Raw genomic sequence first — 20,710 nt, forward strand, 5'->3', positions numbered from 1 at the left:
ATGATATGTTAGCACTTACCTGATTGCCAATTGATGACATTTGGAAGCATCCAAGGTCACTGTTCCTGAAAAAAACAACAGTTGAAATGACCATTGCATCAGAGAGTTGTGCACAGCACATATTCATGGGACACTACTTGCATGGTTGATTCCCCAACATGGGTATTTAACAATATGAAAAGCATGGCCATCAGCTTGGTGTGAACACTGGACACTGAGCACAGCTATCTCAGTTGTTGATTGCAACACAAGGAATATCAAGCATTTGCAGAAATAAATCAAGCCCGTGACGGTTAACTGCGTATGACACTAAAGAATGAATGGATACTACATTTTTCCTTCAGCTGTAACAAGCCATAATTTTTGAGAGGGTACTGGACATATTTTCTGATCTTTCTTCCATTGATTTTGCTGAGGTGTAATCATGCAAGGCCTACTGTCAGGTGCCATTTTGGACAGAATCCTACCTTGGAATAAAAATAGACTTGGTGTCTGAGACTGGAATGCTACCAATCACAGTATGGGCCTGAATTCAACTGAACTTGTGTATTGTGTGTGCACAAAAAAATGGTGTTGAGCACTAGATTAAATTCCCCAGCAAAAAAAGCTTAATCTTCCTAAGCTGTGTTTAATATAAATGATGAATCTGGTCTTCTTGTTGGGCCACTACATCACTGCTTGATGTTATAATCCTTTAATTATGTGAAATGCATGGCGTCCACAGCTACTGTTGTCATGCCCCTATCCAGAAACATTTCCCACTTCAAAGGCATGGTGCAAAGCATGGGAACTGGTCTGAAAGGGTTTGACCAACTAAAACAAGTGCAAAATATGATGTAATGAGACAATGTAGCATAGCTCTGGCATGCATAAAGGTTTCAACCTCACAACACAAACCTTTCCATTGCCCAGCATCTCCACATTGCTGATAATACATTCTCAAGATTTAATCCAAATATTTTCCATGGATGGATTTATGGGATCAGAGCTCATGCTAAGCAGTGCGTGTTGTGTGAGCCCTGCCTCCTACCATCTGATCATCAATTTAGACTACCATCAGATCATGCAGGTCAACATCAGAATTTGGTGGAGAAAGCTCAATGCACTGCAGTGTTTGGCATGGCCGGCCCTGCCTTCCAACGTCATCTGAGTCATCTGACATTTATCGTGGTTGCTGCCCCCAGCTGCATGCTGTATCTGTCAAGGGCAAAAAGAGAATGCCTTAAGAGACTCAAACCCACCCCACCACAGTTGGGTGAATCTGGAGGAAGGCACTCTAACCAGCTGAGCCATCAGGATGGACATATAATACTATACATACATGCATTTTATGTCAGCACCTTGGAAAATGCCATTAACTACAATTTCAGCTCCCATTGGCCACTGTCACTCTTAGCCTGGACCCTGAGGTTAAAGGTTCCCTTTTAAGTTGCTGTACAAAATTAGCAGACAACTGTGGGATTCAGATTAGATTGCTCACCTGAGTGCAAAACTTGGATGCAATGATGGAAATTCAGGGAAGGGGGCATAGAGCACTTCTTGGTGTGCAGCAAACCTAACTGCATTCCATGTGTGATTGTTCACACTTCTCACACATTAGAGCTGAAATAATTCCTGCATTTCTGATCATTACATGCTAAACTAGAGGAATAAGAAATTTGCAACAACTGGTTTCAACCAACTGAAATACCATGACTCAGAACTAGCTAGGAAAATCAAAATTTTGGCTGTTGATTGGTTAACAACTTGTGTGGCCAACCTGTGTGATTAAAACAAAAGGTTGTGAATTTACTCTTGGTATGCTAGGCACTGTTATCTCTTTGTGGTTAAGATTCTGAAATTATGATGGAAAATCATTTTCATAACAAACTGCATAAGTTGTTTTGTGCATAAGCAAAGAACATTGTTCACATAGATAAAACAGCAACATTAGCCTTATTCCCAAGACCAAAACCACGAAAGTGATAGACATAGTTGACACCAGACATAGTTGGGTTGATATTTCAGCAACATGCCTTTATGAAAGCAATAGCAGAAGATTCATTCCAAATTGGTTTTGCTATTGTTTTGGTGAAAATATGTTGCTGAAATATCAACCAAACTATATCTCCATTCCCCTGATTTTTCTCTGAGAAATATGGCTAATACTTCTGCCTTATCTTTATAGCAAATTGATGCAATTAAAGCTACAACCAAAAATGACACTGATAACTCCTGCAAGGGACTAACAGGTGGTCTGATACTCACCAAGACCTTGAAAGGCTCAGTGCGCCCGGACAGGGCAGGGCTAGGCCACGACATGCCAAGCAAAGTTCAGTTAAATTGTGTCAGATACTAGAGTCAGAGAAAAACATATGCTGATATTTTATAAACACACTTATATTTGATCCCTTGAATAAGGAGGCAGGCATACACAATACCATAAGCAAATTTTATGTGGCAGGCATGCATCACATGACAGTGCATATTGCACATGGGCTTGAAGTGATGGCAGTGGTTGTTCATACCAGTTTCCAGCTAAATACACATATTCTATATTTAAAATGTCCACCAGAAATCTAACTTCTTGACACATGACATCAATGTTGTGCAATGGTGAACTCCAATGTTTTCATGGAAGATCCCTTCTTAGATGTGACAATGTCTTTCATAACATGACACAACTGCAATACTTACTGTGTGACATTGCATTTTGCATAATGTTGCTGTCATGCTTACTGCCACCAATTACAAAATCAAAATTGTCATGTCAAGAGTAATGCGTAAATGTGGTTGGAAAAAGAACACAACATTGGGGATATCCTAGCATCAGGGCAAATATTACGCAATAGGTCAGCTAATCACTGATACATGTACAGGATGTAATTACAACTTGGGACCTTTCACATTTTGACCGCATTAATGGTGGTAATGGACAAGTGTCACAAGTTAACAAATCATGCAAGTCGTATTAGAGCATAAACGGCACCCATCAACTGGGATTGAATTCATATATGCATGACGCGCTACTGGACAGCAGCACATCATCGTCCACGTGCACAAACCTAAGAGAAGATGTTCACACAAACCAGACAGAATGTCTACGGCTAACCAACTGCATGCATAAAAACGATAGGCGCCGTACCGCTCCCTTAATGGCCTCCCACATAACTACACACCATCCCACTACAAGATCTGTTTACAATTGCAGGTCCTGCGCCAGATTATACACGTTTGACAATGATGCATTAGTGCAGTCATGTATCGATCTAGTTTTGATTACGTCATACGGTAATAACGCCTTATTTTGCATGTTTTGGTTTACTCATGCCATACAAGTTAGTTTATGACGCTTCAAAATATTTTTAGATAAAAGTATATCCAATATATTATTATGGTAGCAAAACCAGGGTATGGACACAAACTACAATCAAAAGATTTGCGTCATACTAAGGGCATTTTACGGGGTTGTGTTCGCAATAGCAGCTCAGTGAATTTGTTTTGCCAAATATCCAATCATATTTTGTGTGTGCAACTGTAGCCCAATAAAATAACGGTAATTCTGGCAAATATAGCTATTGTATACCAACAGACGACGATTTGGAACAAGACTGCCAAAACGCGGCCTAGCAGAAGTGCATGCTGCTAAGTTCCCATATGTCAATATTTACACCGTGGCCGGCGCGCGTTAGTGGTTGGGGGTAAATGGGATTACTGAACCCACGACAACGTGTGGCGGCCGGGCATTTGTAGTAGTGCATGTGTTCGCATTGTTAGCAAATGTGAAAGACATGGTGTGGAGGTAATTGACATGAGACAGAACTTAGCCAGAGAAAGAGGCATCGTCCCTGTACCATCCAGGGCCGAGGCAGCACATCTTGACGGTTGCGAGTAGGGCGCGACTTACGGGTGCCTGGTCTGGACTTTAAATGGTGTCTTTTTCCCTGCTCAAAACAGCCCAGTTTGCAAGCCTTGATGAGACATACTTTGAGCTGAATCCTTGTGCTTTATTTAGAAGAACCGTGCTTCGAGCAGCCAAACAGCGGTCCCCAATGTTTTCATTTAGCCACTGGACCAAAAGTATCTGATCAAAGCTACTTTTTGGAATTGGTAGACCATTACTCAGAGGCCAGAGGGGCATCTCAAAGCCCCTTGGTATGCTTGAGAGGGATTTGGAACCACAAAAATTTCATTTTAGATGAGCAAAATTGCCATTGGCCTCTCAAATATCTCCTAGAAGTGATGGGCATGTGTCCACAGTCTGTGGGTGTTAATGAAAGAAGGTCATGCTGGTATCCTTGATAGCACATGCTATAAGGGAATACTTTGATAAGAGGTCTTTTTTGGTTCATATTGTATGCAACCAATTTACTTTATGAGGCTGACTCCACATTGATAACAATTTAACTTTTTGAGCATCATAAGCCCCTTCATCATTTGAAAGATAATTTGAATGCAGATGTACACATGCAGGTAATGATATGGATGTAGCTTGAGTCTTGAATTTTCCATATAGGCATGACAGTTTTTTGCCTCTCACAATCCACTCTACAGGCAACAATCTGGGTATCTTAGACATTTTGGTCAGCACTGGTGGCACCAGCTGTTGCAGCTCATAGTGTCCATTGTCTGGCTTTATTGTTTGGTCTGTTAATTCTACCTGATGTTTTCCAGTTCCATCTTACACTGACAGCTACACCTTAAGTCTCCAACCATCAGAGTTGATGTTTGAATCTGTGGTCACCTCATAACACTGTTTGGACTGGAGCTCACCTGTGCTGCCGCCAAAGCTCAGCTGTCAAGGTATCGAGGCTCTGCTTCTGGTGGTCCTCAGCTATGTGTTGCATGTGTTGTCTGATCTCCTTTTGCTGTCTGAATGTTGGGTCTGCTTTCTCAGGATGGGGTTGCCAAAATGATTAATTGGGTCAGCATTGCAAATTGCGTTGATCTGGGGATGCAGGAGATACACAGTTGCATGCTCCAGACTTCTGGCTCCACAGTAGCCTCCTAACCATCTTTCTGTGGTCTGTTCCTCTTTAACTCTGCTGAACCCTGACATTTGACCAGCCAGGTTAAATGGCCAGCCAGGCCAAGCAAGAGGCACATGAATGCTGGGTTGACTTACCATTGGGTTCAGTGCTAATTGGCATATCCTGAGTGTGGGAATGAGCAACAGGCAGTGAACCCTGAGCTAGAGATGTGAGAGGATAATAAGCATCACCTGCCTTCCATGCAAGTGACCAAATATTGCCACCCTGCAATGGGTCAGTATGCAATATTTTAAATCATTTGTCACCAATCACTGAGCTGTATGGGACATCAGCCTTTTCTGATGCCCCCTTTTTGTTGCATGATGAAGCACAGCAATATTGTGTGCCTTTGAATTAAGTCTGAACATTTGATTTGATGGACTCAAAGGATCAGCGCCCATGCTAAGCCTATTAGATGCATGAGCCCTGACTGTCATCACCTGATTGGCTCAGGTCATTTGGCATATGTTTTTCTGCCAAAGGTTAATGTACTGAAAGCCTTACCATGGTCTGTCATACCCTCGTCAGTCACGTCACGTCACCAGGCCTGTGGCGCGGCCGCTGCCACCAGCCACCGGCCATCCCAGTCAGGGACAAATAGCGCGCGGGCGAAGTGATTCGAGCCAGAAGCCACCCCACCACCGATAGGTGAATACGAAGGCAGGGGCTCCAACTGGCTGGGGTGCCAGGGCTGGGCAAGGGCAAAAACAAACCTAGATTTCGAGTTGGGTAGACCAGTGCACTGCGTACCTGAGTTCTTCCAGACCTCCGCGCGCAGACATCAGCTGTCACTGCCCATGCACGCCCGCAACTTCCTGACCCGCCTTGGCTGTCTGTGGCTGTCTGGCGGAGGACGTCTTATGATAACAATTGTGGAGTACTTGACCTGGCCCAGTCACATTGAAATGGAAGAAACATGTTGAGTACATGTGGCTGCCTGGCGAGGGATGTCTGGTGGTAAGGTTTGTGGAAGTATTTGGCCTGCCCCAGTCGCATTGAAATGGAAGGAGCATGCTGATTAAATCAGATATTGTAGGACCTCAGGTACTCAGTTGATATGATATGATTTAGGACAGCATACCTGGTCGCACCGTGTCACAGAGGGCTGTTGGCTGGTTTTGACAGCACTGGACAGTGGTGCTCCTGGGACTTTGGTTTGAAGTGTCACTCGTTATGCACAGAGCACACGTTGTCAAAAAAAGATGTTGTGGGACCCTCCCCCCCCCCTCCCCCCCCCCTCCCCCCCCATTGGCGTTTCTGACCGGTCTGCTGTCAGCGATGCTGTGGTCCGAGGTAAGTCAGGGCCAGTGGGACGCACGCGGAAGACCAGACCGGTTAAACCAGGGCCAGGACGCGGACGGACCCAGGCCAACTGGAGTGGCCCCGCCGGCCGTGGGCCGGCAGCACCCGTGAGGCCCGGCGTAGAGCCGGGCCTGCGCTGCGGTCAGAGCGCGGTGCCCGTGCCGCGCCGGAACGGGGTCGTACTCGCAGTGCTGTGGTCCGGACCCGGGGGCGGGGCGGCCAGCTGCCCGGCGCAGGTGTGAACTGTAAACGCCGCCCGGCCACCTGTGCGCCGGTCAGGCCGGCCCAGCGACGTCCGCAGTGGGACGGACGTGTCGCCGCCGCCCGCCGGCACCGCCGCGCCGCCGCCATGGACCACCTTCGGACGGTCGGTGGTCCTCTGTGTGTCGGGAGAGGGACGGCCGGGCCGGCCTGGAGTGTGGTGGCCGTGGGTGGGCTCGCTGGTCCTCGGCAGGCGTCGGATCGGAAGGTTCTGACCCCGTGGTAGGAGGGATGTCCGGTTAGCGCAGCTCGGTGCCGGCTGGAGGCTGGGGGTCATAGCCGGGGCGTCGGTGCTCACCAGGGACGGCTACGTGGCCGCACGCAGTCGATGTGCTCGACCCCCTCCGCTGATCAGGGACGGCGCGTGCCCGCACGCAGTCGATGTGCTCGATCCCGTCTGCTGATCTAGGGACGGCTGCGTGGCCGCACGCAGTCGATGTGCTCTATCCCCTCCGCTGATCAGGGACGGCTGCGTGGCCGCACGCAGTCGATGTGCTTTGTTCCCCTCCGCTGATCAGGAACGGCTGCGTGACCGCACGCAGTCGATGTGCTCGATCCCGTCTGCTGATCAGGGACGGCCGCATGGCCGCACGCAGTCGATGTGCTCGACACCCTCCGCTGATCAGGGACGGCTGCGTGGCCGCACGCAGTCGATGTGCTCGACCCCCTCCAGTGGCCAAGGACGGCTCCATACACCGCATTAATGATCTTCCGATCTTTCCTGTTCGTCGTTCCTGTCGTTGTTTTTCCGCTTTTGCGCATGCCGGATAAACTTTTCACGTACGAGGTGTTAATGTTGTCACTGTGTCTATTTTACTTACTCTTTCATGCAGGGTAAACCGTCCGCGTTAGTTTGTTACCAGAGATTAGATGAAGTGATATGGACTGTTTGTACACGTGGTCATTGTGCGGAATTGTATAAATTGTTCGTAGTGTTTCCAGAATTTAAGCATTTTTTCTCTGTGTTAGTGTACGTAATCGTTTGGTCACAATACGAAATAGTTATTTAGGTACAACGTTCAACTTTAGCAAAATGATTGGTGCATGGTATTGAATGTTGTTTAATGGCATTAGAAATTGTTCAGGCACTGCATGCAAAGGATGTCTTTGCCATGTACCGTATCTTATGCATGAAATGAGGAATTATACAATTAGTCGGCGGAATTTCAGCCGTTTGTAGCGATACTACTGGTATCACCAATCAGATATACTTTCCCGGCATTAATAAGGCACCGGATAACTTAACAGTATGGCAGCTTTGGCGACACGTTTGCACGTGTTTGTGTTTCACCATGATGGTAGTTGACGCCAAGATTCCCTTTCCAGTTGTAGCAACCCTTGACCGCTTTATCCATTTCGTAACTTTACATGTACGCATATATGTATACATATACATATAGTAAGTCAGTTTACGCATATCAGGCGAAGAAACGTTTTAAGAAGTGGGGAGGAGGGCTAAGCTCAGGGCATACTGATTCACTATGCTCAGGGTATACTTCCAGGTCACCATGGACCACCTCCGGCCGGCCGGTGTCCTCTGTGTGCCGGGGGGGGGGGGGGGGGGGCACATCCGACCCGGCCCGGAAGTGCGGTGGCCGTGGGTATGTACTGAAATTCCACAAGCGGGTACGCGTTTTGGGTCATTGGGGAGGCATCTGCCTTCACTGGGTGGATGCAAAAATACGACCCGGGCACAGGCTGGTCAGAATTCTGAATGCAAGTCAGTGGCCCGCAGTACGCCAGAACTTTCATGCGCCTAGATTTCGCCGGTCACTTTTCAAGGGATAATATTGGTCGGAGCAGTTCGGTGGAAAACAGATTGGAAAGCTTCAAATGTGAACTGTCAAAAACTTTTTGATAAGACCGTCAAATCGGAGTTTCTATTGTAAACACCGGGTCACAGAATGAAGGCCATTCTTTCAGATGTCCCCTGTCTAAGCACTGCTCCCGTCCGCCGTCGGCGGCTACTGCCTTGGCCCGGCTGTCCCCCGCGTGACGGACCGCGAACTGATCGTAGGATGGCTTTGCTGCATGTTTATGGATCAGCTTCACTTTTTATTGGTGTGTAAAGCGTATATTGGACACCTGCTGCGGTATTTATTTACAAATGATCTCTTATACTGCACCGCAGCAGAAAATAAGCGTTCGGAAAACTGCCCTCGTCGGGTATGAATTGGTCCACCGGACATTCCTTTGCCACTCATTCAGGGTAGCCGACTTGTTCTGCTTTTGTATGTAGTGCGAGGCGTATCCAGAACCTTGGTAAGGGGTGGGGCACCGGGTTGACAAAGGCCCCCTGACGATGACCCCCCCCCCCCCCCCCCCCGAAAATCGCCGGATGTAGCTCACCTGTGTACAATCGTTGAACAACTCCATGGAATAAATCTCCGGCGCTCTCCACTTTGCAATGGTTCAGTGAACTCTTTGTAAACCGATAGAACTCAAAAGCTTTGACAGATTTGTATGCGTCCCTCAGAGATATTGAGGGCCTCTGAACGTAGACTGTAGATCGAAATGGAGCCCATAATTTGTGTTGGCATGGCTAACCCATATTAGTCCTGAAATGTTCAACATGCGGTCAGAATCGATTACTGAGAAAAATTATGCGGCATGGTCTTGAAAATTGCGCGCTCGCAAATCTCAGCATCAACATCCTCGACGCCCGGCGCTGCGTCTCCATTGGCCGGGCGGAAAAATGACGTATATGAAAGAACAAAACCGCCTTTGAACGCTTTAGGACATCAGTTCGTACGTTTAGAAAATATTCCTAGCGTCTATTTCACCTGTTTGGTTTTTAGATCGATGAAAAGGGCCGATTAACCGTTACAGTACCGCGAAGTTGTCTCGAACCAGTTGGTAACATCGGAAGATTAAATATAAGATATATATTCTTCGTGTCGCTGTAAGTGTCAATTTGACCAGAGGGCACACAGTAAATTGTAGAACGAAACTACGCCCCAGCTAATCCACGAAAAGGTCGAATTCATTTTGATTTACTCTGAAAAACATTATTTCACGACAGTCGTTCTCGCGCGCAAGGCACCCGACGCCCGGTGTTACTTCCAGCGGACAACGCCGTTCGGTGTTACGAGATTTGCAACCCCGGCCAGCGCTGGCTCTTGCTCCTGAGATTGCGAGCGCGCAGGGTTAGGTTAGTTGTCCCGCTGGTTCTTGCTCCTGAGATTGCGAGCGCGCAGGGTTAGGTTAGTTGTCCCGCTGGTTCTTGCTCCTGAGATTGCGAGCGCGCAGGGTTAGGTTAGTTGTCCCGCTGGTCCTTGCTCCTGAGATTGCGAGCGCGCAGGGTTAGGTTAGTTGTCCCGCTGGTCCTTGCTCCTGATATTGCGAGCGCGCAGGGTTAGGTTAGTTGTCCCGCTGGTCCTTGCTCCTGAGATTGCGAGCGCGCAGGGTTAGGTTAGTTGTCCCGCTGGTCCTTGCTCCTGAGATTGCGAGCGCGCAGGGTTAGGTTAGTTGTCCCGCTGGTCCTTTCTCCTGAGATTGCGAGCGCGCAGGTTTAGGTTAGTTGTCCCGCTGGTTCTTGCTCCTGAGATTGCGAGCGCGCAGGGTTAGGCTAGTTGTCTCGCTGGTCCTTGCTCCTGAGATTGCGAGCGCGCAGGGTTAGGTTAGTTGTCCCGCTGGTTCTTGCTCCTGAGATTGCGAGCGCGCAGGGTTAGGTTAGTTGTCCCGCTGGTTCTTGCTCCTGAGATTGCGAGCGCGCAGGGTTAGGTTAGTTGTCCCGCTGGTTCTTGCTCCTGAGATTGCGAGCGCGCAGGGTTAGGTTAGGTATCCCGCTGGTTCTTGCTCCTGAGATTGCGAGCGCGCAGGGTTAGGCTAGTTGTCCCGCTGGTCCTTGCCCCTGAGATTGCGAGCGCGCAGGGTTAGGTTAGTTGTCCCGCTGGTTCTTGCTCCTGAGATTGCGAGCGCGCAGGGTTCGGTTAGTTGTCCCGCTGGCCGATTCTGCAAATAAAAAGACGTTCTCTGGCGAACGTGGGCAGGCATTTCCACCTTTTTTGATCTCATTGAGATCCACTTCATTCAACGCTTCCCGAGAACCCTTACGCTTTGGGGGCAAGGGGCCCCGTGAGTGGAACACCAGGGAGCACTTTATCATTGCCGGTCTAGGTCTTGCGGGTCATTCTGTCCCAGCGCGAGATGCATTCCGGCTGCCATTCTGGTGACACGGGTGATCTGACACTCGGGTCGATCTGAAGGCCCTTAGAGGAATGCATCATACATATTTGAACTCCATGAACATATGGTGAGAAGAGTGTAAGCGGCCACGCAGAAGAACCAAGGCTACCTAAAACGACAGAACGGAGCCTTTGGTACCGGGGGAACCTCGGGTTTGCCCCTAAATGTCTCCGTTCACCGTACATGATAGGATAAGATGCTGCTATTTATCACATGGAGCAGTTATGGCCACTGCAGTTTGAGGAAGATGGTTGGGAAACTAAGGAAATCGTCATGCATGTTGAAGATAATGTAAAAGTAAGCCGAATGTGGCTTAAATCTGAAAAACTAAGGGCGATAGTCAATATTACTGGCCCATCCTGAAAAGAAGGGGGCCATGGCACACTGACCCGTTGTCACTACATTCATGAAGTTACGGCTTCTGTCGGAAGACATCAAGTAAGACGGCAAAATTGGACGCATGGTAGTGAGGCATACATACGAAAGAAAGCAGCACTTTCGGCTTACGATCACTGCCATGACCGGACAAAACCTCCAGAAGAGCCTAAAGATATCCTGCGAATGACCGCACTGCATCACAAGTTAACACCCACGACTCAAAGTCACAGACGAACGAATCCCCGCGTATCAGCCTCGCCGCGGTGTGTATCTTTCGGCAATCATATTAAGGAACGCTGGTGTCGCGGGCGCCTGCTGTCTGAGCCACGGGAGTGGCCCGAGGCGGCCGGCACGGCAGCAGTGACGCGCGGCTCGAAGAGAAGCTCTTGGTTCTGTGCAGTCAACACATGGGTAGGCGCGGTCCGGAGGATGCCGGAGCGTTTCACTGGGACAGTGACACGTAATGATTTGCGAGTAGTGACTAGAGTACCGGGGCCACTTGTTGGGCGTCTCTGTGCCACCAAATTATGTGACGTAGACCAGCCCAGCGAATTCAAAATCAAGCTGAGAGCCTGTAAGAAAACTACGTCACGTGGTTTGCACCATTTATCAACGCCCCCCCCCCCCCCCCCGATTGTGCACTGGTTACTGATGAGCGAGAAAAACTTTCCTCGCTTGCGTTTTTGAGCATAACGTCTCTATTAGGTTACGTCCGTTTGGCCCCTAATTGAGCTAGTAGTGCTGGACGGGGACGGATGTCTTGCTTGCCACGAGTGGAAGCCAATGGTAACCTGCGGACGGGTTTCTGAACGTTTAAGACTACTTCAGCGTGATTTGCATCGACACTTGAGCGGCGTTCTCGTTATGGCCACCCTCGAGTCGTTATGCTGTTGGAGCCCCACCTTTCGTCCTCCTTGTTACTCTTCGGTTACGCTCCACCGAAATCCCTTCCCCTCTACTCGTAATTTAAGGTTTGGACCCTCCCTTGATATCCCTCGTGCTCTGATGCCCATTTGGCCAAGTTCCAAAAACATTTCTGGATGCACAATTTGCAACCTTTTGAATGTTATGCTCCTGACAGTCGTCTCACCACCCCACACGCGGAGACATTGGGAAATGCTTAGCGTGAGCTCTGATCGCATGAATCCATTCATTCAAACGTTTGGATTAGATTTAAAAAATTAATGCTTTGAAAAACGTGCTCTCGAGAGATGGCTTGCGGGACGCCACGTCCGGGTCGAAGAAGAGGTTAGGATGTCGTTACTCGTCACATTTTTGTACAAGGTAACAGATAAAAGTGATTTCCCATTTCGCCCAACAATGACAAGTGCATCTGTCGCCGAATCTAGATTGGTGACGTTGAAATCGTCACTCAGTGGTAAAATAGTATCTAGAGCAACGGCAGTGATCAGAGGTCTGACATTCGCCAAATCATGGCCACGGATTACGCTTCTTTGAAGACGGAAACGAAAATTCTGTCAGCACCTTTGGCGTTGCTGCTCTGATATCTTTTTGGGCGGTCTTGGGGCGACTTCACGGGGTCGGTCTGGGTGATGAGCCGCTCCAGCAGGGCGAGCTACACCGCGCACGGCACGGGCTTCCCTGGACTGGTTGGAGGAGCACTTCCCCAGGAGGCACATCCGCCTGTTGGCTGCCAGGGTGTGGGCCTTTCACTTGCCGCCTCTGTGCTTCATGCTGCGGGGTTAGCTCGAGGACCACGTCCACATGGACTAACCAGTTAATGATCAAGAGCTCAAGGCGCCTTCAGGCTTGGGATGAGTCGATAAGATCTATCGAACGAACGACCACCTCCATCAGATTTCCCTGTCGTGCATTCTCGACCGCCATCCATCTGGGCAACCTACAGAGGTACGATTTGACGGGTGAGAAGTCACGGATGGCTGCCACTGTCATTGATTGTATTTTATCATTGAATCGGCAGTCAAGAGACAGCATAGTCGTGCTTGTGTGACAGATGCGCTCGCTACTATTGAGAAAACACGTTAGTTAACTTTGTTCTGAGCCCCTACACATGCAGCTGCATCCTAACGCCTCTTTTTCGACTCAGGCGTGACATCTCGCGGGTCATCCTTCGAGCGCATCTTTTTCACAGCGTCTTCTCAGCATCTGCTATCTTCGTAGGTCATAATGACTTATCTGAGTCACCCTGCACATTCCTTCGCATACGGTGCTTGTTACCCGCACATATTGTGTCCTATACATGCACTTGGTCGCGCTTAAAATGTGGTTCAGGTGCCGTTGGGTGCTCGGCTAACGACAGATGGTGTTTTTTTCTTCCTTTTTTTGTTGGGCGGCGCTCGGACCGCATGTAGGTCCGCTGTCGACTCTGCCGCTGTCTATTGTCGACGAGCTCCCCTGGGCGGCCAATAACGTGGCGCTGATACCAAACGTAGCGACCAGTGGGCGCGTGTGCAGTAATGACCGGTTTATGTATGCATTAATTCCTGATCACTAGGTGTTCCGACATGATCGAACGGTTGGAGATCATGACGACAAGCCGAGAACCTGGCATCCAAGCTCATCGCCACTGGTTATTTGTTCGGATGGTGTCAATTCGGCATCATCCGATGTTCCCCAACATTTTGAAACCATTTTGCATGCCTTAAAGCTTTGCCCATCTGTTCATTCGCCGCACGATAATGGTGCAGCTGGTGCGGCCCAGCTGAGCCTAGAACCAGGCTCCTGGCCCGCTTTATTGGCAGGAGCGGCCCGAATAGCTCGCTTTGACGGAGCTCTGTGTCAGGAGTTGGCAGCGAATAACCGCGGTGAGGTTATGACGTTTGCAGTCGCTTACAGACATGACATTTAAGTGTGGTGGCGGGTTCACCGTGATCTAACGCTTGACAGTTTGGTTCAAGTGTTCGTCCCGATTGCTCAGTTGGTTAGAGCGTGTGCGTTCCGATCCACCCAACCGCTCGCCCGCCACCACACATGGCGGGGTGGGCTCGAGTCACTTTAGGCTCTTGCTATTTGTCGTTGACAGGTATGGCCTGCGACTGGCCGCAGAGGTCGCGCTAAAGGTCAGGTGACGTCATAGGGCAGTGCGGACCGTGCCGCGCTTTGCGACACGTTAAACTTTCGCCACCAAAGTCTGCCGCTGAAATGGAGTCGCGCGATCGAATGGTAGGGGTCGAGACTCGCGCAACAAGCACTGCTTAGCGTGAGCTCTGATCTCAGATATCCATCCATTTAAAACGTTCTGGTACAATATCTAGCAAGAGACCACTTACGTGAAAGACGAGCGGCACATGTGAGGCCGAAATATAACAACACGCGTACTCATCTGGACAAGGGTTGTGTTATTAAGGTGGTGGGTCTGCTGCCCGGAAGCACTTTTCATGAGTTAGTATTTCCACTTGAAGCTGGATTTTTACGAATCCCCCTCCGATGTAAACTGAATTTGTTCCTTCTAAAAACGGCCTTGTTCATGAAAATTCCTTTCACTTTTAACAGCCTGCCGCCAAACTGTCCGCTCCATACTATAAACTGTACTCAATTTGTTAAGGAAGCAAATCGTATGAGATCTTGCAGCACCTGATAAAGATCGAAACTCATCATTCAGATCATTGCGACTCAGATCTCCCATAGCGCAAGACGTGAGCGCATTAACTGAACTGTGGGGCCGTTCGCAGCGCAGCATTCGAGGGTCGCCACCGTGGTCGACTGCGGCCCTGAGCCGCTTCAGACGGCTGGACTGACCTGTGTGCCGCTGGGCCGGCAGGGTGGCCGGCGGACGCGTCGTCCGGACGCCTGGCGCTGGCGCTGGTACCACTGCGTCAGCCGGCGCGGCTGCCGGATGGAGGACCTGCTGAGCCAGCTGGCGCGCGAGGCCGGCGCCGCCCGGCTCGCCGGCGTCCGGCTGCTCGCCGAACAGGCGCGAGGTGGGCGCTGTGGCCGTGAGGTGTCGGCTGCAGGGGGCGCTGGCCGGCCGTGAGGTGTCGGTCGCTGGGGCGCTGGCCGGCCGTGAGGTGTCGGCCGCGGGGGCGCTGGCCGGCCATGAGGTGTCGGCCGCGCCGGGCTGGCCGAGGGAAGGGCCGAGGGAAGGGCTGAAGGGCTGAAGGGCCGAGGAAGGGCTGCGAACGCTTGTAGCGCTGCTTTACCACCACTAACCGCTCATCATTCCTGAGATGTGATACTACCTGGTGTGCCGTAGAGTTCTGCGACAATTTAGCATGCGAATCGTCATGATGTGGAGCGCACCATTCATGGCCTCAGGGATCACGCGATGCGTCATCTAGAGACGGCTGTGTTGTATACATTGAGATGGTTCATGATCAATCTCTTGGCACTGTACCGTCTCTTGGGACTTTCCCGCTCCGGTCCCCAGTCCCCATGTGCCTTCTGGCGCACACCAACCTAATCTGTCCCTGTCACGTGATAACTGGCCTGACCTGCGCCCAGGACATGTCTACTGCCCTCGCCTGCGGCCACGGCCTAGGCATTTCCTGCTGACTCGGCGTGTGTAAATGTTTGTATGCCCCCCTGCGGATCATATGTATGACAAGTGCTGATGTGCTCCATGCCGGCATTGTCTCTGTTCGCTGCCTGTATGATGCCTGCTGATATAATGTGTCGCTGTGGGTGGCCTGCTGACCTGACTTTCGCCGTACGCCTGCTGACCTAGCCTGACCTGACGCTGTGGGTCGCCTGTTGACCTGTCCTGTCCCTGCTGTCTCCGCTGGTCGCCTGTTGACCTGACTTGCCCCGTACGTCTGCTGACCTGACCTGACGCCGTGGGTCGCCTGTTGACCGGCCCCGTGCCGGCTGCCTGTGCGCCGCCTTCTGACAGCCGCCGCCGCCGCAGACCTGACAGAGTCGCAGCAGGGCCTGCTGCGCGACCCACCCTGGGAGCTGCGCGCCAGGTGCCTGGAGGCGCTGCGGGCTGCGCTCCACAGCGGCACCAACAAGCTGGTCACGCTCGCCATACAGGGGCTGCAGGTAAGCGGCCGCCGCAGCCTCCGACGGCTACGGCCGGGCAACGCCGCCGAGGCCAGGCGCCCTGACTGCGTCCTGAGCGGCCTTGATGACATGGTGACCTCTTGTAGGCCACCATGACAGCTAAATGACCTCTTGTATGTCTGTCTTTTGGTTGGTGAGTGGGTACTGGTTGATGCCCGTAATCGCTATTGGATAGCCCTTCATGATTTGGTTGCATGCACTTTAGGCTGCTTATATATATATATATATATTTAGTAGAATATATATATAATATAAATATATATATATATATATACTAATATATATATATATATCCATATATTTCTCTCTTCTCTTCCTCTCTCTCTCTCTCTCTCCTCTTCTTTCTCTCTCTCTTCTCTCTCTCTCTTCTCTCTCTCTCCTCTCCTCTCTCTCTCTCTCTCTATCTCTCTCTCTCTCTCTCTCTCTCTCTCTCTCTCTCTCTCTCTCTCTCTCTCTCTCTCTCTCTCTCTCTCTCTCTTCTCTCTCTCTCTCTCTCTCTCTCTCTCTCTCTCTCTCTCTCTCTCTCTCTCCTCTCTCTCTCTCTCTCTCTCTCTCTCTCTCTCTCTCTCTCTCTCTCTCTCTCTCTCTCTCTCTCTCTCTCTCTCTCTCTCTCTCTCTCTCTCTCTCTTCTCTCTCCTCCCTCTCTTCTCTCTCTCTCTCTCTCTCTCTCCTCTCTCTCTCTCTCTCTCTCTCTCTCTCTCTCTCTATCTCTCTCTCTCTTCTCCTTCTCTCTCTCTCTCTCTCTCTCTCTCTCTCCTCTCTCTATCTCTCTCTCTCTCTCTTCTCTCTCTCTCTCTCTCTCTCTCTCTCTTCTCTCTCTCTCTCTCTCTCTCTCTCTCTCTCTTCCTCTCTCTCTCTCTCTCTCTTCTCTCTCTCTCTCTCTCTCTCTCTCTCTTCCTTCTCTCTCTCTCTCTTTCTCTCTTTCTCTCTCTATCTCTTCTCTCTCTTTTCTTCTCTCTTTCCCTCTCTTCTCTCCTCTTTCTCTCTCTCTTTCCTCTCTTTTCTCTCTTTCCCTCTCTCTCTTTCCTCTTCTCTCCCTTCTTTCTTTTCTCTTTCTTTCTCTTTCTTTCTCTTTTCTTTCTCTCTTTCATTTCTCTTTCTTTCTCTCTCTTCTTCTTTTTCTTCTCTCCCTCTCTCTCTCTCTCTCTCTCTCAACATGAAACTGTCAAAATGTTTGTGCTCGCCGTGTTGTCGGCTCCCCGTTGTCCATTCTGCCGGAGTGAGCGCGCGCCGTTCCCATAGCTACCACGTGTGACGTGTCGCCACGGCTCCCGCAGAAGATGCTGCGGGACGACAGGTTCGCCTCCCCGTTCGAGAGTGACGACGAGAGCCTCTGGCTAACCACCCAGCTGTTGGATGTGCTGCCGCCCATGACCTCGCTGACCGAGGAGGCGCAGGTGGAGATCATGAGGGTGAGTCTGGTGACCTTACTGGCTGGCGAGGCCCAGGTGGAGATCATGAGGGTGAGTCTGGTGACCGTACTGGCTGAGGAGGCCCAGGTGGAGATCATGGAGCCTGGTGTCATCATCTCAATACCAGGGGTGCGAAAACACTGTGCTCAACTGCTATGAATATGGAGATTTACTTCATCTGAAGGCTTCCGATCTTCGAGACGTATATTAGGACAGAAATTCCAGTTGGTGTATGCATTGCGTGGGTAAGTTTGTCTCGGTCAATAAAGGCTCAGACCAACTGAATCAGGTCGTAAAATTAGGAGGTTCAGGTCATGTAATGCCGACACAGCCCATTCTCAGGCCCTCATACGGACTTCAACTTTAAAGGCTTTGGTCGGCCTTCTAAAGTTGTTTGAATGGAATCAATTTGGTACCACTCTTATCCACGTGCGCCCTCTCATGAAAAAACCGGGCTGCAAATGGCCCGACTTTTTTGTTTGGTCAGGAGCACCTAATCCCAAGGCCATTGTAATGCCCCTGGCTGGGGTTGAGTCTCCTGACAGCCCGACCGAAGACATCAGCTGTTGGTGCTCCGACCGTGCGCCCGGCCGTCGTCTGGCTGCCAGCCCCGGCGACGCCCTGACCGGGTGAATCCGGGGCACGGCCGCGACGGCGCGCCGCCCACCTGACCGCCGGCGTCCCGTGGCCGCCGCCGCCGCCGCCGCCCGAGCGTGCCCCCTCTGACCGCCGCCGCCTGAGCGCGCCCGCTCTGACCGCTGCCGTCTGAGCGCGCCCCCTCTGACCGCCGCCGCCTGAGCGCCCTCCTCTGACCGCCGCCGCCTGAGCGCGCCTTTCTGACCGCCGCCGCCTGAGCGCGCCCGCTCTGACCGCCGCCGTCTGAGCGCGCCCGCTCTGACCGCCGCCGCCTGAGCGCGCCTCTCTGACCGCCGCCGCCTGAGCGCGCGCCCCCTCTGACCGCCGCCGCCTGAGCGCGCCTTCTCTGGCCGCCGCCACAGGTGCTGCTGAACGCCACCTGCCAGAGCTCGTGGGTGGCCAACAACGCGCTGGTGGTGCGTATCGTGACGCTGTGTCACCAGCTCTGCACGCTGACGCCGGCCGGCGGTCCGGACATGGTGGCCACCGCCGCCCAGGCCACTGCCTGCCAGGCCGTGCGAGGCTTCGCTGCCATGCTCGGTCAGTGGGGCGGCCGGCCCGCCCAGCCTGGAGCTGGAGACGACGGAACATGATCCGGGTGTGGAGCGGCCGAAGCTGCCACGTGTGTGCTCGCTGCGGACTCGCTGAGCCTGCTCTTTGCAGCGCACGTCTAGCAGTTACTTTCTTGAGACTCCGTCGTTGGAGCAGGCTGATTCATCGTGAATGAATGTGTCGAGCTGAAATGGGTGCTGGAGGTGTGTGTTATGCCAGCGATGTTGGCGGTGCTGCGTCGTCACGGCGGTGTTTGGACCATGGGCGCCGTATGATCATTGTAGTCGGCGCGCCCCAAAGTCAGAATCGTCATCATCGGTGGTGTTTGGACGCCGCAGACGAGGACTACGAGAGCGCTCTGAGCGAGCAGCAGGACTCTGCCAGCCGGGCCGAGGAGGCGCCGCCTGTCCAGGTGTACGAAGACGTGCTGCCCACCTACCGCCACCTCTGCCAACAGATCGACCAGCACGCCGGCAAGAGGTCCGTAGTCGTGCGGTACCGATGCAGGCAACACCTCTGCTATCTGCCTCAGGAATACTGAAGCCAGAGTAAAAGGAGAGTCGATAGGGTAGTTAGAAGCAGTTAGGATATGAAAGAGATGGTTCAATCATCAGTCTTACATTAATCCAGCATCGTCATGGCGGTGTTTGTTTGGCGGTTATCGCTTCCAGGAGGGCTTGAAATAAATGGATGCCTAAATAAGACACCGCATATTATTGCAGTGGACCTCGCTATTGCGTGCGCCCATCATTTGGCCGCGTCATTTCACACTGATATCACGCGTTCACGTTGTCAGGCCGGCGTCGCCTAGCGGGCACCCAGCGAGTCTGCAGTTCCACTTGTCGACGCTGCTGGCGCTGCTATCGGCGCTGCCGGTGCGCGTGCAGCGGTGCGCGGGCGTGCTGGAGCAGACGTGGCGCCAGCTGACACCGGCGCTGGTGCGCCTGCTGGGCTCGCCGACCAGCGAGAGGGTCAGCAGCCACGTGCCGGCGGCGCCGGACGCCGAGCTGGGCCGCGGCTCGGGCGGCCTCGACCAGCAGCCGAGCCTGCGGCCGGCCGATGCCCGGCTCATCTTCAGGTGGGCGCCGTCCCGGCCCGACGCGACCCGCCCCCCTGCGTGCTGCTGATCCTGGCGCTGATTTGACGGCGGTGTCGTCCTCCTGCCTGCCGGACCAAGGCCGGATCGCCTATTTTGGAGTGCGTAATGCGCAAAGATTGGTTGGAATGCTGTGATACAAAAATGCTTGTTTTCAAGTGTGTGGTTGACTTGCCCACATTCAGTAGCACATAAACGCATCAGCCACACGTTCCTTCTCCATCCATAGGCACATATTTACGGACGTTATGGTGTCACGTGTTCCTTATCCATGTCCTCGGTTAACCACTGTGAGCGCCTGCCTGCCCGGTGCATGGACCATGCGGTGCCAGCTCCGTCTGCCGGCAGCGTGTCGGTGCAGCTGGTGCGGCTGCTGGGCGCGGTGGCCGCCATGCGGCCGGTACTGGAGTCGCTGCTCCACTGGATGCTGCTCTACCCGCCCCCTCAGCACAGGGAGGACGCGCTGCGCACCATCAAACAGGTGGGCGGCGGCCTGCGGCGAACCGCGCACGGACACGGGTACCGCATGCGACGGCAGGCCGGATCACGCGCGGGCACGGGGATCACACGCGACCGCGAGGGATCGCGCACGGACGCGGGTGTCGCGCGCGGCCGCAGGAGAGCACAGCGGCCGCCGGGGTCGCACGCGGCGGCGCCCCGGTAGTGGCTTGTCGTGGCCCGTGCGGGCGGGTCGTGGGATGCGTCTCGGAGACAGCTGATAGACGGCGAAGCTAAAAGACATTAAAGGCACCTTTCGGGGGTACAATGTCATTAAGTGAGCGAGAGTGGCATTGCATGGTAATGACTCACTTACCGTCTGTCCTGATTCCGCGTTTATCGGGACTCTAAGCCCAAATACACAGTATTGACCGATAGCTCATGATGATTCTGCGAAG

At 52.1% G+C, this 20,710-nt stretch overlaps 1 protein-coding gene and 1 long non-coding RNA gene across 2 annotated transcripts; both read left to right on the forward strand.

Moving 5' to 3' along the window:
* Positions 1–3,701: 3,701 nt before the first annotated feature.
* Positions 3,702–14,910, forward strand: LOC119103768 (uncharacterized). The gene is made up of 3 exons (XR_005094808.1): positions 3,702–3,781; positions 4,654–4,782; positions 14,881–14,910. It is a non-coding gene; the product is annotated as an uncharacterized LOC119103768 (long non-coding RNA).
* A 45-nt stretch (positions 14,911–14,955) lies between these two features.
* LOC119102845 (brefeldin A-inhibited guanine nucleotide-exchange protein 3) lies at positions 14,956–19,862 on the forward strand. The gene is made up of 7 exons (XM_037226297.1): positions 14,956–14,983; positions 15,964–16,097; positions 17,396–17,530; positions 18,529–18,706; positions 19,057–19,198; positions 19,515–19,689; positions 19,797–19,862. Exons 1-7 carry the CDS (start codon positions 14,956–14,958, stop codon positions 19,860–19,862), a joined length of 858 nt encoding a protein of 285 aa, XP_037082192.1.
* The last annotated feature ends 848 nt before the right edge of the window (positions 19,863–20,710 follow it).

This window comes from Pollicipes pollicipes, unplaced genomic scaffold (genome assembly GCF_011947565.3).
Source record: "Pollicipes pollicipes isolate AB1234 unplaced genomic scaffold, Ppol_2.1 Scaffold_5724;HRSCAF=6776_pilon_pilon_pilon, whole genome shotgun sequence".
Lineage (NCBI taxonomy): Eukaryota > Metazoa > Arthropoda > Thecostraca > Pollicipedomorpha > Pollicipedidae > Pollicipes > Pollicipes pollicipes.

Bases quoted from the DNA above. Each gene is read 5' to 3' on its own strand.
- LOC119102845 (XM_037226297.1), top strand. From the start codon at position 14,956: ATGGAGGACCTGCTGAGCCAGCTGGCGC. The intron at 14,984-15,963 runs GCGAGGCCGGCG...CCGCCGCCGCAG, and splicing joins CCTGCTGAGCCAGCTGGCGC to ACCTGACAGAGTCGCAGCAG. The intron at 19,199-19,514 runs GTCCGTAGTCGT...TCACGTTGTCAG, and splicing joins GACCAGCACGCCGGCAAGAG to GCCGGCGTCGCCTAGCGGGC.